General features: G+C 35.6%; 6 protein-coding genes across 10 annotated transcripts in view; 3 read left to right on the top strand and 3 right to left on the bottom strand.

The window, feature by feature from the left end:
• Window positions 1-9,682, bottom strand: part of LOC115245089 (zinc finger CCCH domain-containing protein 10-like) — a 23,144-nt gene extending 13,462 nt beyond the window's left edge. Inside the window, exon 1 of the mRNA XM_029823193.1 lies at window positions 9,548-9,682. The gene's annotated coding sequence lies outside the window, so the exon portion shown is untranslated. The remainder of the gene's footprint in view (window positions 1-9,547) is intronic.
• LOC115245088 (sarcolemmal membrane-associated protein) lies at window positions 144-3,596 on the bottom strand. Its single transcript, XM_029823192.1, has 2 exons — window positions 2,976-3,596; window positions 144-2,881 (listed from the first exon to the last, which is right to left on the bottom strand). Exon 2 carries the CDS (start codon window positions 2,786-2,788, stop codon window positions 383-385), a length of 2,406 nt encoding a protein of 801 aa, XP_029679052.1. The 5' UTR covers window positions 2,789-2,881; window positions 2,976-3,596; the 3' UTR covers window positions 144-382.
• LOC115245091 (G patch domain-containing protein 11) lies at window positions 3,660-5,561 on the top strand. Of its 3 annotated transcripts, none has more exons than XM_029823197.1 (3): window positions 3,660-4,096; window positions 4,429-4,709; window positions 4,851-5,561. In XM_029823197.1, the coding sequence occupies exons 2-3, from the start codon at window positions 4,484-4,486 to the stop codon at window positions 5,387-5,389; spliced, it is 765 nt and encodes a 254-aa protein (XP_029679057.1). In that variant the 5' UTR covers window positions 3,660-4,096; window positions 4,429-4,483; the 3' UTR covers window positions 5,390-5,561. The 3 variants fall into 3 exon arrangements, with proteins under 3 accessions (XP_029679057.1, XP_029679058.1, XP_029679059.1); XM_029823198.1 differs by having other exon boundaries at window positions 3,660-4,062; window positions 4,851-5,427; XM_029823199.1 differs by having other exon boundaries at window positions 4,031-4,049; window positions 4,851-5,427.
• Window positions 5,601-7,938, top strand: LOC115245095 (G patch domain-containing protein 11). Its single transcript, XM_029823203.1, is given in 5 exon segments — window positions 5,601-5,902; window positions 6,044-6,476; window positions 7,003-7,048; window positions 7,050-7,307; window positions 7,391-7,938. Coding segments are annotated over 5 exon segments (1,134 nt in total). The 5' UTR covers window positions 5,601-5,676; the 3' UTR covers window positions 7,562-7,938.
• LOC115245094 (bursicon) lies at window positions 9,130-11,573 on the top strand. Its single transcript, XM_029823201.1, has 4 exons — window positions 9,130-9,431; window positions 9,557-9,723; window positions 10,222-10,347; window positions 10,771-11,573. The coding sequence occupies exons 1-4, from the start codon at window positions 9,395-9,397 to the stop codon at window positions 10,918-10,920; spliced, it is 480 nt and encodes a 159-aa protein (XP_029679061.1). The 5' UTR covers window positions 9,130-9,394; the 3' UTR covers window positions 10,921-11,573.
• Window positions 11,574-12,748: 1,175 nt separating this feature from the next.
• Window positions 12,749-16,049, bottom strand: part of LOC115245052 (eukaryotic translation initiation factor 4 gamma 3-like) — a 42,806-nt gene continuing 39,505 nt past the window's right edge. For all 3 annotated transcript variants that reach the window (XM_029823130.1, XM_029823128.1, XM_029823129.1), the window contains exons 22-25: window positions 15,269-15,412; window positions 15,111-15,186; window positions 14,726-14,875; window positions 12,749-14,566 (exon numbers count right to left, since the gene is read on the bottom strand). In XM_029823130.1, the coding sequence (XP_029678990.1) occupies window positions 14,352-14,566; window positions 14,726-14,875; window positions 15,111-15,186; window positions 15,269-15,412 (585 nt within the window). In that variant the 3' untranslated portion in view covers window positions 12,749-14,351. The remainder of the gene's footprint in view (window positions 14,567-14,725; window positions 14,876-15,110; window positions 15,187-15,268; window positions 15,413-16,049) is intronic.

Genomic DNA, 16,049 nt, shown 5'->3' with positions numbered 1-16,049 from the left:
TATATATATATATATAAATGTACAATTTGTTCGTATTGTTCGTATAAAAAACATTAAATTGCATCGAAAATAAAATTTACGCATACTTATGCTGAATCCGATTGCCCTCTCGGCGACGCGTCCAATGTATATATATATAAATGTACAATTCTTAGCGTTTGTTCGTATAAAAAACATTAAATTGCATCGAAAATAAAATTTACGCATACTTATGCTGAATCCGATTGCCCTCTCGGCGAAATTTCAGTCGCGTCCAATATTACGAGAAAAAAAAAAACAACAGAAAAAGAGAGCAGGAAAGATGAAACGCGTTTATGTCGTATCGTATATACATAATTATGAGAGAAGAATATTGGACGCGCGGAGAGGAAGAGACGCGAGATTAGAATATTTTCTCCAACAGCATCCACACGAGCATGATCGCGATAGGCGCCACATAATGTATCGGCACGGTGTAAGTCGTGCTCAACAAATCACCGCACTGCGCCTTGAGGGACATGTATTTTTTCGACAGCTCCGCTTTCTCCTCGACGAACGCGTTGTATTTTTCCTTCACTATAACCAGCTCCTCGTTGACCTCCTGCATACGCTGCGCGTCGTTCTTCGCGCGATAATACAGCTCCCGCAATTTGTCGACGACGATCTCGCTCGGCTCGCGGATCAGCCAGTCCTTCAGCTCCTCCATCTCCCTCTTAACCGTCCGCTGCGCCTCGTAGCTGTCCTCGCTTCTTAACGAGTCTAAAGAGCCAATTAACGTTTGCAGCATATAGTCCCTGCTGGAGTAAGCCTGCTGCATCGCTGCGTCGTTCTTTACGACAGCTTTCAAGGTCTTGATGTAATCCCCTTCTACGCGCTCCTCGCACTCGTCCCCCGGCGCGACGGGTTCGTTCCCCGCCGTCTCATCGCGTCTGTCGTCTATCGTATCGTCAACGGTTGAGTTGTCCGGTACGTCCTCGGCCGCTGTTTCTCCCATCTCCATCTCCGCGATGTCGTTGTCATCTTTGGCAATTTGTTCCGTTGGCTCGTGATGCACCTCAAACTGTTGATCGTTCTCGATATTAGCGAATCGAACCTCCAGCTTGCTCTGCTTCAATTCCGCTTCCATCGTGTCTAGTTCCTCCTTGTTATTCTCTATAACAGACTTTTCGCTCGTAGTGTCATCGTTCGTAATACTGCACGTGTCGTCGGTCGCTTCCGAGTTTGTGTCCGAGTCGCCGTTGGAATCCAGATTAGCCAAGTTTCCGTTGACCAAAGTTCTTCTGGACGATGGCGGTGGCAAGATGTATTCCTTGAGGCTATCGTCGATTGTCGTTTGTAGATCGTCCAGCTGATCTTTGGTGAAGGACAAGTCGGAATTGGCGGATTTCAATTGTTTCGTATCCGCATCCGGCGAATTGATCTGATTATCTTGCTCGCTCTTGGAGAAGTAAAGATTGATATCACTGTCTATCTCGATGTTGTCGACGTGAATGGAATTCAATTTATTGAGAATAGTATTTATAGCCTCTATGGGATCTTCGTCGGTCTTCGAATCGAAATTCTCGCTCACTTCGAGCTTTGAATTCATATCCTGCAGAGTCTGCGTATAATTTCTCAAGGCGGTAATCTGCTTGTAAATATTAACAGAATCCAATCGGGAATCGCGCAATCTCGCCCGCAAATTCTTCTCGATTCTCGACTGATCTTCAATCCGTTTCGCGAGATCCCGTTTTTCCTGTTCCGCGATAAGTAGCATATCCTTCATCTTTTCCTCGCTCTCTATGAGTTTGTTGGTGGTCTCTTGGAGTTTCTTCTGAGTATCCGCGTATTTTGCGCTGAGTTCCTGAAGTTCCGTTTGAGTATATTTGGCTACATTGTGTAAACTTTGACACTCCTCCTCCGTTTCGTTCAGACGTCCCTCTAATTGCACCAATCTCTGAGTGACCTCCAGTTTCTCCTGCAGTATCTTCTGTAAAGCTTCCTTGGCTGCATTCTGATATTGCGCTTTCTCATCTTGAAGTTTCGCTAATTCGTTTCTGATCTTGTCCTCGGTATAGTTCTTAGAATAAACCGCCAATTGACTCTCAACGGTCATTACCCACGACAACAGACGGTCTTCCGTGATGAGTGCTTTCCACGATTGATTGGCAGCTTTACGAGTATTTTCCACTAGCTGTTGCAGATAGCCCAATTTAGAATAGAGAGCTTTCTCTCGTCTCGAAGCTTCTTGCATTACTTGATTAAGCTTATAAAGATCCTCGAGGGATACATTCCCAGCGGGTGAACTAACAGAGGTGCTGAGACTAGCCTTAGCCTCCTTTCCATCCGGCAGATATAATTTTAAGGTAGCGACTATACATCCATGGGTAACTTTCTTTGTACTTTCCACAACGTCTACTCCAAATTGCACTATGTCCCCAGAACATACCTCCTTGGGTGTTGACTCCAACCCCGAGGCACTGAGTCTTTGATTATTGACAAATGTACCATTGCTGCTGCATGTGTCTTGCAGATAAAATTTACCAGAGGAATACCACAGCAATGCGTGATTCCTGGACAATACTTTGCAATCGAAGATCGCGTTATTCGGTGCGGCTCTCGCCCTGGCTACCGAACGACCGATCTTGACAGGTTGCTCCAAGGTCAATGTACGCTCCTGAAAGGGATGGGAATTGTCTCGACAGATCAGAATACCTTTGGCAGTCATTTTGTTGTTGTTCTGCGTATTATTTTGGCTCAGGTTGGAATTGTTCTGCCCAGCGGGCGAACTGGCATTTTGTACCCAACCACCGCTGCTGGCTACAACCATAGCCGCCGAGATAAATAATATTCGAGCGAGTCCGAGGATGAGTCTTTTCGCAACGGATCGTTGTCCGGCAGCACAGCAGCAACAGCGACAAAACTGTGAAAGTTACTCCAGGATATTGTAATGACACTCCCACTGCGGAAGATAATATCTTTAATATACAAATCTTCACTTCACGTGTATGGAATACCTGAGCGCGCGCGGTCCTCAAACTCGGTCACGAGGGAATTGCGACACGATCCTTCGAGATCCATCGCCGGATGCGACGAGACGTGACGACATCGTATTTGGCATGTTTTCTTCGATATAAAGATATCACATTCAATAAAGATTCACTCTGAACCGCCCGTCACCTCCCCCGCGACCCGCGACACCACCTTTATTTCCTCGTGGAGAGATCCGTCCGTCCGAATGTCTCGGGGCTCGCCAACACGTCCCCGACGCCGAGGAACCGCCTCCTCGGACGCGTCGTCGATTATCCGGATAGGATCGAGCCCGAGGCTCTCGCGAGACGCACTTGCGGGACGGTCTCTCGCCTCGCGAAAAGAGACGGAACACGTCGAACGTGGTTACGCTGTCGCGTAATCTCGCCCGTGGCGTTTCTTCATCCGCGCCAGCTGCTCGCTCGCGACGAGCCCGGTTCCGATGCGCGGCGGTGACACGACGTGCCGCGCGAGGAACGACCGGGACGTATCGCGAGTTTCGGCGACGGCGCTCCGGATCTTGGCGATCGGACGAAAAATATTGAGCACGGACCACGTATGGCCCCCGTGAAAATACAACGGTTCGCGTTCCTCTGCGACACTGATCACTGGTGCCGTCCAGTTCCGCGTTCCGCTGTTTCCGGGAGCGCCATCAAGAAAGGGATGGGGGGGGGGAAGGGGGCGGCGGAGAGAGCGACGCGGAATATCTACCTTACCTACTTCGCGTAGGACGTATATGACCCGCGATCGCGAAAGTTCGGAAAAAAAAAACGAGGAAATAAAAAAAAACCTCGTTCTATATCTATAAAATTAATAAAAATCTCTCTTTACAGTCGCGTGACATAAAAGCTTGTATAAATTGAATATCTATAATAATGTTCGTCGTGTTCATAAGTGATAAAATATTACAGTGAATTTACACTACATACATAATATATTAACAATGTATGACATTCTTTCAGTGATATAATGATTTTATATCAAGCTAAATATATACATAGCAATAAATAATACTTGAAGGTCAAGTGAATTATAAAAAAAAGAAGAAAACGAGAGAAATTGTATGAAAACTGTGTAAGGGAGTAGAGTGATATTTTTAATAACAAAAGTAATGAGATTTTAATTCATAAAAAAAATTAATCTCAAATTCTTTACTTGTTAGATCTCATTTCCGAAAATTTATAAGAATCAACGTTTCCAATAAGAACTACAGTTTGTCAAATTGAAATATAACCTAACAAAGTCAAAATAATATTTTGCAATATCACATTACAAAATATTTTGTTAATAGAAAAAAAGAAAGATTATTTTTCTATAATTATACTATCAATAATTTTTTAAGAGACTCTGAAATATTGACAATTAAAATAATTTTTCACATTCCACTACAAATAGAACTACAAATCTTATCTTACTAAAAACCTATTATTTTATTTTCAGTGTTTCGCAAAGTGCTATAGCGTTTTTCTACTAAATATTAATTCCACTTGTAAAAATGTCAGACGACGAGGATTATATGTCTGATAAATTTTTACAAGGTTCTGAAAAGCATGTTTCATCGAGCCTTATACATAGACACTCTGATAGAAGAGAATTTGCACTAATGAAAAAGAAAAGCGAAATTGAATCGAGACTGAAGGAGAAAAATAAATCGATACGAGTAGTTGAAGCAGAAAAAAGGGAGGAAGGCTTATCGTCTGCTATTACTAGTACAAATAAAGGTCTTTACTTTGCATATATTATATGGATATGCATTGTATATTACATATTATACATTAGGGCAAATATGCACTTGATACAATATAAGAATATTTATAAAAAGATTATTTTAATATGTAATAAATAAATATTTATTCCTTCAGGTTTCGGAATGCTTATGAAGATGGGATATAAGCCTGGTCAAGGCATAGGCAAGACTCAATCAGGAATAGTTGAACCAATTCCTGTAGAAGTTAGAACGAACAGACATGGTCTAGGCAAGATATTAAAAAAAACAGAATTGTATAATCGCAAGAGTATGAATGCAAAGTTAGATAATATGGACACGAGAGATTTTCGTAGCAGAATAGCGCAAGAAAAAACCGAACAACTACAAAAGTTTGATTTATGCAAGAGCCAAAAAGTATGTCAAGATTTGGATACTAAAACAGATGTCATAAAACCTCAAGAATCATGGTTTTGGCCACAAGTAAGCAAAGAAGAAAAGGAAGCTAATGATACTGACGACACTGACGACTCTGATGATAGCGACGAAGAAACGCTCAGTAATTTAGAAAAACTTGATATTCTTACTAAATATTTAAGAAAGACATACTTTTATTGCATTTGGTGCGGAGTAAAGTTCAATGACGAAGACGATTTAAGAGACAATTGTCCAGGGAATACAAGAAGCGATCATTGAATATATTTTTAGCAATAAAGCTATCTTTACAATATGTATTAGAAAAAGTTAATATCAATGAAAACATCCCTTAATCTAATCAATAATTTTAAATAATACGATAATATAGTTTAAGAAAGAATTTTAGGTAAATTACGTTAAATGTGGTCAATTTATCGTGTACACGAGACATTTCCACTACAAATAGAACTACAAATCTTATCTTACTAAAAACCTATTATTTTATTTTCAGTGTTTCGCAAAGTGCTATAGCGTTTTTCTACTAAATATTAATTCCACTTGTAAAAATGTCAGACGACGAGGATTATATGTCTGATAAATTTTTACAAGGTTCTGAAAAGCATGTTTCATCGAGCCTTATACATAGACACTCTGATAGAAGAGAATTTGCACTAATGAAAAAGAAAAGCGAAATTGAATCGAGACTGAAGGAGAAAAATAAATCGATACGAGTAGTTGAAGCAGAAAAAAGGGAGGAAGGCTTATCGTCTGCTATTACTAGTACAAATAAAGGTCTTTACTTTGCATATATTATATGGATATGCATTGTATATTACATATTATACATTAGGGCAAATATGCACTTGATACAATATAAGAATATTTATAAAAAGATTATTTTAATATGTAATAAATAAATATTTATTCCTTCAGGTTTCGGAATGCTTATGAAGATGGGATATAAGCCTGGTCAAGGCATAGGCAAGACTCAATCAGGAATAGTTGAACCAATTCCTGTAGAAGTTAGAACGAACAGACATGGTCTAGGCAAGATATTAAAAAAAACAGAATTGTATAATCGCAAGAGTATGAATGCAAAATTAGATAATATGGACACGAGAGATTTTCGTAGCAGAATAGCGCAAGAAAAAACCGAACAACTACAAAAGTTTGATTTATGCAAGAGCCAAAAAGTATGTCAAGATTTGGATACTAAAACAGATGTCATAAAACCTCAAGAATCATGGTTTTGGCCACAAGTAAGCAAAGAAGAAAAGGAAGCTAATGATACTGACGACACTGACGACTCTGATGATAGCGACGAAGAAACGCTCAGTAATTTAGAAAAACTTGATATTCTTACTAAATATTTAAGAAAGACATACTTTTATTGCATTTGGTGCGGAGTAAAGTTCAATGACGAAGACGATTTAAGAGACAATTGTCCGGGGAATACAAGAAGCGATCATTGAATATATTTTTAGCAATAAAGCTATCTTTACAATATGTATTAAAAAAAGTTAATATCAATGAAAACATCCCTTATAATCTAATCAATAATTTTAAATAATACGATAATATATTTTAAGAAGAAAGAATTTTAGGTAAATTACGTTAAATGTGGTCAATTTATCGTGTACACGAGACATAAAAAAGCCATTAACCGTACGATGCAAAATATTGAAAAAATAATGTCTCGAGCGAGAGAAAATCGAGTATTGCCCAACCCTAAGAGCAGAAGGGAGTCGTTACCCCCTTGAATCTCTCGGTCGAGCTATACTATTAAGGCAGCGGGGGATCCGTCCGCGATCTTTACCTCTTACACACAATAGGAAGTGGGAAATTACCTATAAAAGCATCTGTTTGATTTTCTCCTTTCTCATTTCACCCGGAGACCTTTGCGGCGAGCCTCTTTACTGAATTTGCATTAATAAAGCGATATTATATAATGTTGGTAAGCCCAAAATCCTTATTAATTCTCGTGATTTATGCTACAATCAACGATGCCGAGATAACTGAAATAGACGACGAGAGCTGCGAGACTTTGCAGTCCGAAGTGCGCATTACTAAGGACGAATACGATGAGATAGGACGTCTGAGAAGAACATGTAGCGGTGATGTATCGGTTACTAAATGCGAAGGATTCTGTAATTCACAAGTACAGCCAAGTGTTATCACTACTACGGGCTTTTCAAAAGTAAGTTGACGGAACGTTGCGCGCCCAAAAGAAAATGCCTATATCGTGTTCCTTAAATTATAATTATCTTTTTATAAATACAGGAGTGCTACTGCTGCCGGGAGAGTTATTTGAAAGAAAGATTTGTCATCCTGAATCAATGTTACGACGCGGATGGGATCAAATTGATAGGCATGGACGACGAAATGATGGAAATCAAGATACGAGAACCCGCCGAATGTAAATGCATCAAGTGCGGCGACCTTGCGAGATAAAAGTGGCATCACGATTCAAAACTATACATTTTATGAAAATTCAAATTATAACTATTATGTAACAATTACAATGGCAGATAAAAGATAAAAATAAAGATATTGTAATCACATTAAAGAAATAAATTCTATAAATAAATAAATTTTTTTTTCAACATATTTGCAATGTGAATCTATATAATTTCAATATATGAAGATTTATGTAACTATTGTATACGCATATATGCATCTTTATCTATGTGACAATAAAATTCCAAAGATTAATTTTCTTTAAATGTATGCTTGGGTATTGATAAATATCCACACCACATATGTATTTATATCCTATTCTTGTATGTAATTGCATACTTTCAGACAAATATAACTTATTTAAATAAAAATTTGATATATTTATTTCGCACATACTTGGAAGTTGTTTACCTGTTCTTATCGGATATTCGCTATATAAAAATATTTTTTATGAAAAACAGAAACAATTCCTCATTAACAAAAATGTTCATACACAAAAAATTGACAAATTTTAAGTGATTTCAAGCTTTTAAAGAATTAATACAAATGAACATTGTTCAAATCTCAAAACTTGAGATTCTGGCTTTAATATATTTAATGTTAAAATTTGTAAAATTGTAGAAAAAGTTAAAGTTTGATTAGATTTCAATGCAGAGAAAATTGTTTCAGTTTTTGGCAAGAAATTTCTTTCATCCGCAAGTCTTTGCATGCACATTATAAGAAAGAATCAGTTTTGTTAAATTATATATAATTATTATATGAGATTTTTCGGTTTTTCCGAATTTGATTGCAGATCAAATTTTCAATTCGCAAAATTTTAAATATCATGATAACTTACGTGTAATTCTAAATCAAAGTTTTGTTGTAGTAAAATCTAACTAAAATACACAAAATGAAAAAGATATGCTACTTTTTTTTTATATTTGATTGTTTATAAATCGTAAGCTGTTAATAAATTATATCTATAATATCTTGCTATAAAAATTTAATTCTTAAATTGTAAAAAATAAAATTATGCAAACATACTCTATCATAAATGAAAAAAATGAATTTATGCTGGTCAAATATTTGTTATATACTGTAGGTCTCATCTATAAATAGAAATAATATAGTCATTTAAGTTAACAATGTATGATTGAAATAATGTAGTTTGCAAAAAATGATTTTTCTTATAATTGTATTGCAAAATAATTTTATAATATAATTGAAAATTATATATTGGCACAATGGCCTAGTTTACACTGATATACTTTAATACGTACTAAGTACTATATTGACTAATCATAGTCATTCCTTTAAAGAATGGAACGGCTGTAATTGGATAGTATAGTATTTAGTATGTATCAAAGTATATCAATATAAACTAGGCCAATATGTACTATAATTTTCATGTAAACCTTAACATTTAATAATATCTTTAAAATATTTAATAAATATCTAATAAATCATATTGTGTGTGTATTGTTATGCATGTGTGTAAAAAACTTAAAATATAGCATATTTGCAGCATAAAACAATATATGATTATTATATATATATATATATATATATATTATATATGAATGTATACTTCGTAATTTCTAAATAAAGTCAGATTTAATTATTATAGCAAAAAGAGATTGAGTTCAAATGTTAAATATATAAATTCAGGAAATATGTTAGAAGGCATTTTCTCATGTATTTTTCTTATATATGTACATACATAGATGACTTTCTGACATTGCTAAAATATGGCCAAAGGAAGGGAGAAAACATGGCCACCTATGGTGTATAAAAGCTTACGACCTAAGACTTACAAGCACAGTAAAGTGCTAGAAAGGGAAGGCAATGTATCGCTCAAGAAGCAAACTCTTCTGTTACTTTGGTGAATAGCTAGCATTTTGAGAATATACTCACAAATTAATGTTCTCAGTTTATCTCTTTCTCACGATTGTATGTTATGTGAACTAAGTAATACACGATAATAAAATATCTACTTACTGCGCACAGCGATCAATGGATTATTGATGTGCTTGTTGTACCGGAGTGCAGAAGCAATTGTTGGAGTCGACGAATGCCAGGCAACCCGTGTGATACACTTTCTTCAATATCCAGGTTGTGTCCCAAAGCCAATTCCTAGTTACGCGTGCAGAGGAAGATGCAGCAGCTATCTGCAGGTAAGAGAAATACAAGTTAGTGAAATAATGTTGTAGAAGTATAGTATGAGTCAAATGACAGTTTTATAAATTACGGTAACAATTAGTTCCGTTCCATATCGTTTAAAAATAAATCTTGAAAATAATTCAGCTGATATTTACACTCACAAAACACGCCAAAAATATATTATCCTGTACAATTGTTTTCATAAATTATACAAAAACGTATGTTTTAAATTTTAACGAATACGATATGGAAAACAAGTTTTGTATATTTACAAAATATGTACACAAAAAAAGTGAGAAGCACTTTTCGTTAATATTATAAACATGAGTTGTTGCGACCGATATAACATTGCCAACTCGTGAATATCACGTTTGACGTTTGATAGAGCCCGTTATCTTTCTCTCTTTTTTACTCTCTCTCATTTAATGCAACGGAATAAAACGCGAGGAGAATGAACGCGCGTAATAAATATATACGCGTACGATACGTGTTGGGTTTGTTGACACGCACAGGTGTCCGGATCGAAGATGTGGCAAATGGAGAGAAGCTGCATGTGTTGTCAGGAGAGCGGCGAGAGAGAGGCTAGTGTGTCCCTGTTCTGTCCGAGGGCGAAACCAGGGGAGAAGAAATTCCGGAAGGTGAGATTCCCCCTCGTATCTTTCGCGCTCGCCGCGGACGATCCGCGGCCCGGGGCGTCCGGTGAATCACGTAGAATCAACGTACGAACGATCACTCGCTTCTCCACCGACCGTTCGCTCTAGTCAGCAGCGAAGCCTTCCGCGACAACCGCGAGTCTCCCGCGGCCATGTTGTTTTCGTATCGCTTATGACCGCGCTGTCCAATCGGCGATCAGGACGCGGACCGCGAGCGTGGGCGCCCGATTTGAAACGGAGGAGTTCTCTGATTGTTCAGGGAAGTTCCCTTCTTTTTTTTCGAGGGAAGAGGATCCCTGTTTCTTAGAGTTGTCGTCAAGGGTCTATCAGATCGCGAAACGCGATTTTATTTGATTTTGCTTGAACGCGAAATGTCAAATGCGTGTTATATCTCTGTCTGTTCACCAGGTGATTACCAAAGCGCCGCTGGAATGTATGTGCAGACCGTGCACCAGCGTCGAGGAATACGCGATAATCCCTCAAGAAATCGCGGGATTCGCCGACGAGGGTCCTTTTGCAACATCGGCGCATTTCAGAAGATCCTCTGGCTTACAATAGACACGTATCTATATAATCTTTTTTGGCGAATTTAATATTATTCTCTGGCCATCGAGATTGTCGTCGAGCAGCATTAGATATTTTAAGAAACTGGTAAGAACAAATCCTCTTGAATGTTTTGGTATTATAGTTTTCTTCAAATATGTAAAAGCGCGGTCGAGACTCTACGACAGATTTCGATATATGCCTACACAACTCTCTGCGCAAGAATAAATCAAAATATTTTTATCTCATTGACGTGCTCGAGAAAACAAGATTGATAACAGTTTTTATGTAACATGAAATTCTTTTCCTTTTTTTATCTTTTTATGACATGATTTATGTATTATAGAAATGTGTTCGTGTATATATTTATGTATCACGACGTGTTTCGAACACTTGTACAACGATATCTTTATTTATATTATGTATACAGGGTGTCCTACCAAAAATGGCCATCCCTTTTATCTTTTAAATTAAAAGAGATAGATCGTAACAAATATATAACTGAACTCTATTGTAAGCATAATAGTTGCTTATAAAAGCTATTTTTGTGTTAACAAACGGAAAAATATGCATAATTTTTTTATAACAATGTAAATATTTCGACAATAAAAATTGTAGCGCTGTTTGAAACGAATACAAGATGTAATATAAATATTTTAAGTTTAATATAAATATTTTAAGCCAATAAAATTCGTATATGTTAAATATTTACATTACATTATACATCGTTGTATTCATTTTAAACAACGCTACAACTTTTATTGTGTCGAAATATCTACATTGTTATAAAAAAATTATGCATACCTCTTGGTTCCTTAACACATATAGTTTTTATAAGCACCTACTATGCTCACAATAGAGTTCAGTTATATATTTGTTATGATTTATCTCTTTTAATTTAAAAAATAAAAGGGAATGGCCACTTTTGGTGGAACATCCTGTATATGTGTAAATTTCTCTCTTTACATGTGTCAAAGTAAATGAATAGAATTTGAGTGCGTATGTGTAACAATATTACAGAATGTCCCATATAGATAGGCTCAATATTCCTTGTGATATTAGTAAAAAGAAATGAGATCTCTCGAAAACTATGCATTTTCGAAAATGTTACTAAAGTAAAAAGATACTTATTTTTCAACAAGGAATACGGCATCGTACCCTATCTATCTGAAACACCCTGTATACGTGCGTGCTTGCACGCGATGAAACGTCAACGCAATGCGTCATCACATATAATTGTATGCGAAACATTGCGAAGGCAGCTTCCGTCCTCTTGTAATCCACGTCGAAACCTCTTTTATTTATTATCCACATTGTCTCCTCAACAGTTTTCCTTTATTATAAATATAAATTAGTATTACTTTATTTTTATATATCTGTGGTTCACAAGAACCACGCATGTACACTCGCGCGAAAATCTTACGCTTTCCTCTTTCTTCTTTGCTGCATTTACTATTTTCCACGTTCTCTGTATGTTCTTTGTATGTAGCAGCTCTATAATAAATGTATACTCGCGTATACATTTTGTATATTTCAATCCCTTCGATCACAAGAAAAGGAAAATCAGATTGAAGAAAACGCTAATCTCTTTTGCTCAGTACAAGCTATCTTATATCTTTCTGCAGATTCTGGATTCTTTACTTAGCCTGAAAGAACTGTGGATCTGCAATAAGAGTTTTAAGGAATTATCGCGAAAGGAAAAAAAAAACGAGTTTTTATAATCAAAGGGAAGGGATGTGTGCGCGTAGGGAGCGGAGGAAATATATTGTTACAGATAACGAGAAACACTGTAACTCGCACATTTGAAACGACAGAGAAATTATGAAACATTACAGACTGTTAATATACTTAAATAATAATATATATTTACATACAATATATATATAGGTATGTTCCAGTAATTTCAATCAAGCCTGTATCGATCCGTCTGTACGTTTCGTATTTCGAAAAATGGTCGATCGAAGATTCTGATAGATGATTTCGGGGGAGACCGAAGCAAAGATTCGTTCTCGCACTCTCACTCTTTCTCTCTCGATATATTTTCGCAAGAATATATCTCCAGTATACGTTCATCCTCTTAAAAATGTCCGTAATATTTTCCGAATGTTTAAGTTACCTTTTACAGGTACGATAAATCGTATGGTCGGCACTTAACAACGATAGATGCCGGACAAACGTAATGTTCTTCGATAGCTGTACACGCACGCACGCAAAATCAGTCTCTCCTATCTACGAGCACGTTCAAAACAAAGGTGAGCTCACACGCTGTACCTCAAATCAGTTTAATAACAATTTTATACAATTCGCTACAGCATTTACCACGTGGATACATCCAAATGGCGCTCCGCTCTCCCTCTCTCTCTCACTCTCTGCGATTATAAATAGCTAGTGTTAAAAAATAGTACCTTAATATGCACACCATTTGTAATCTTTCGTTTTTTTTTCTTTATATAACTTCATCAAAACGTGTTCTCTAGATTACAGATTCTAATTCCGCAATATATATCCCTCAGTTTCGCTCAATCCCATCTCATCGTGTTTCACGAGAGTGTCCTTTCTTATGATACATTATAAGTTATTATAATTTATATCTTGTAAAGATATAAATTAGAAATTTTGTTATATAAATGTGTATATATACTTTTTATATATGCATATATATACATATATATATATATATCATATTCTCCATTACAATAATAGGAAGAACCATGTCGCTGTCAGTATCAGACTTGGTTATCTCGGTAGTTGCTTTTCCCTTACTCTTCGCAAATTTTAATCCATTTAAAATTGACCTACTTGGATTGCATATCCCGATTTGCAATTTGTTATCTAAATCGTGTAACAAGCACTTCGGTTGTGTGATCCGTGATATAGCGGATTAATATATCGGAAGTAATGTTGAAAGTCCCGATTCCAAGCATGGAAAAAAGACGCGTATTCCGGTTCTATTGAGCGATCGACCTACGTCGCTGCAGAGATATTTTACATAAGAAACACGATAATATTATTTTTTCGAGCCATTTTTTTGCTTTATTTAAACTTTGAACCATTTTATTGAATTATATATAATAATTATTTTGCATATATAGAGTTCTGTAATAATTAATAGTTAAACTTTATCTTCATTTCGCGGTTATCTCATATACAGCTGTTTGTTTTTGTCAGAGTCCTCTCACTCCTCTTTAGTTGTTGGTGGTAGAGAGTTGTAAAGAGTTATATAGATTATATTACATACATTTTCACGTGTGTCACTTCATTATTATTTATTATATTGTTCTTTTTTTCAATATTTAGGAAACGCGTTTCTGCGTTTTAATAGTTTTATTAAGAAAAAGAAAAAAAACAACTGCAATTTAATTTCGAGCATTGTATTTTTTCTTTCAACGGGGAAACGCGTATTTGAGTCTTTTTAATAGACGATAATGTAATCGATCACAATATCGTCAACAGTCCTGATTCGCACTAGTTGATAATTCTTCGACACTAGAATTATCGTCGGGTTCTTGCAAGTCAGTGAAAAACGACGTAAGTGCGACAATTGAAACGCTATGACCTTCGACATCTGCTCCTTCCGGAGTCTTTTTATGCCACGTCAGAAACGCGTCACTAGATATCACATTGTCCATCCATAATCTGTTCATAATGGGGACGAGAGTGCCTGTAATCAAAATAACAAGACTCATCAATTCCACACATTTTTCATACGTATGCTTCTATATATTCATATAATAGTATGCACATTTTATATACATAAATTTTTTATGACACAAATTCATGTTAATATTGATTATATATGCGCGTATTTTCATATACATACCGGGTGGAAACTCGATTTTCTTAATATATCTTTGAATTGCATAAAGACATTGCAATTCTAGTAATTCGTTCGCATCGACGAATCGTTGAATCAAAGTTTGCAAACTTGCAAAAGTATCCAGATTTAGTTTCCACGTACCGTGATGTCGTTCTGCAAACAAACATAAGAACATAATTTAGAATAGCATTACGAAAAACTTTTAAAGCAATTGTCTTTAAAAATTACATCAGTATCCTTTTGGCTAAAAACAACACAAAGATAATTCATATATATCTTTACTCTAAACACAAAATGTATCATCATATATATTTTTTCATTATTATTTTTATAATAATATAATTATAATAATAAATATTTTGAAACATATATAGTGTAAAATATGTACCTAATGTAGTTTCTAAAATGGCAGTCATTAAATGTCGTATAAATTTGGGATCCTTATCTCTATTACCAACGTTTGCCTGAAACAATGAATTGGTTATAAAAAATTGTCGATGTATAATTGTGCAAAATGCATATGTACCATCTTGAAAATGTACTTACAGTTATCCAACTGCAAATTTCGTCAAAGGAAGTATTTTCTTTCATAAGTCTTGTAAGATTTTCCTGAATCTGTTCTAATGAGAGCTGATCGGTAGTAGCGGAGCCTTTGGCACTATTATAATCACCAGTTAGAAACTCCAAATTCTAGAAATAACAAAAGGATTAGTCAGATATTGAAAATTATATCTTTAAAAGAAATAGAAAAAAAAAAGAGGGAAAGTTCGGGATATATACATATATATAAAGATGTATTATTACATAGGAATGCACACATTAGTACAAATGATAAGGTGGTAAAAAAGTCAATGGTAAGAATAAAAGTTAAAAAAAAATAGGATGAAGATGATAGAATCATATGGAAGAAAAGTTCTGTAGGATAAAAGAATAAGATAGCAGTTGTTTATTTCATGCTCATTTCTTGTACGATAGAAAGAATGCAAAGATGAGAAATAGAAAAGTAAAAATATAGTAAAGTATTAAATAAACTTCTTTAAATCGTTAGTAATTAGTTAAGCCATCAATCTCATACCATTTTGAAATTCCAACATGTATTTGTTGCAACAAATGTTGCATATACAAATTCATGAACTGTTCTGTTTTCGTATCCTGATCTTCTTGTTTTAATCTTGGTAAAATCAGTTGATATAATGCAATAATAATCAATATAAAAGTGTTTTGGGGAAAGTAGGAGCAGGAGACGGAAAGGCAAAAATAGAAAAACTTATTTATTAGAGAGTTATCTATATGTATCCCTCAAACAAAAAAAAAAAAAAACAATTTA

Source organism: Formica exsecta, unplaced genomic scaffold (assembly GCF_003651465.1).
Source record: "Formica exsecta isolate Colony F162 unplaced genomic scaffold, ASM365146v1 scaffold90, whole genome shotgun sequence".
In the NCBI taxonomy this organism is placed as follows: domain Eukaryota; kingdom Metazoa; phylum Arthropoda; class Insecta; order Hymenoptera; family Formicidae; genus Formica; species Formica exsecta.
The sequence above is the reverse complement of the archived record's forward strand: the minus strand, read 5'-3'. Positions and strand labels throughout refer to the sequence as shown.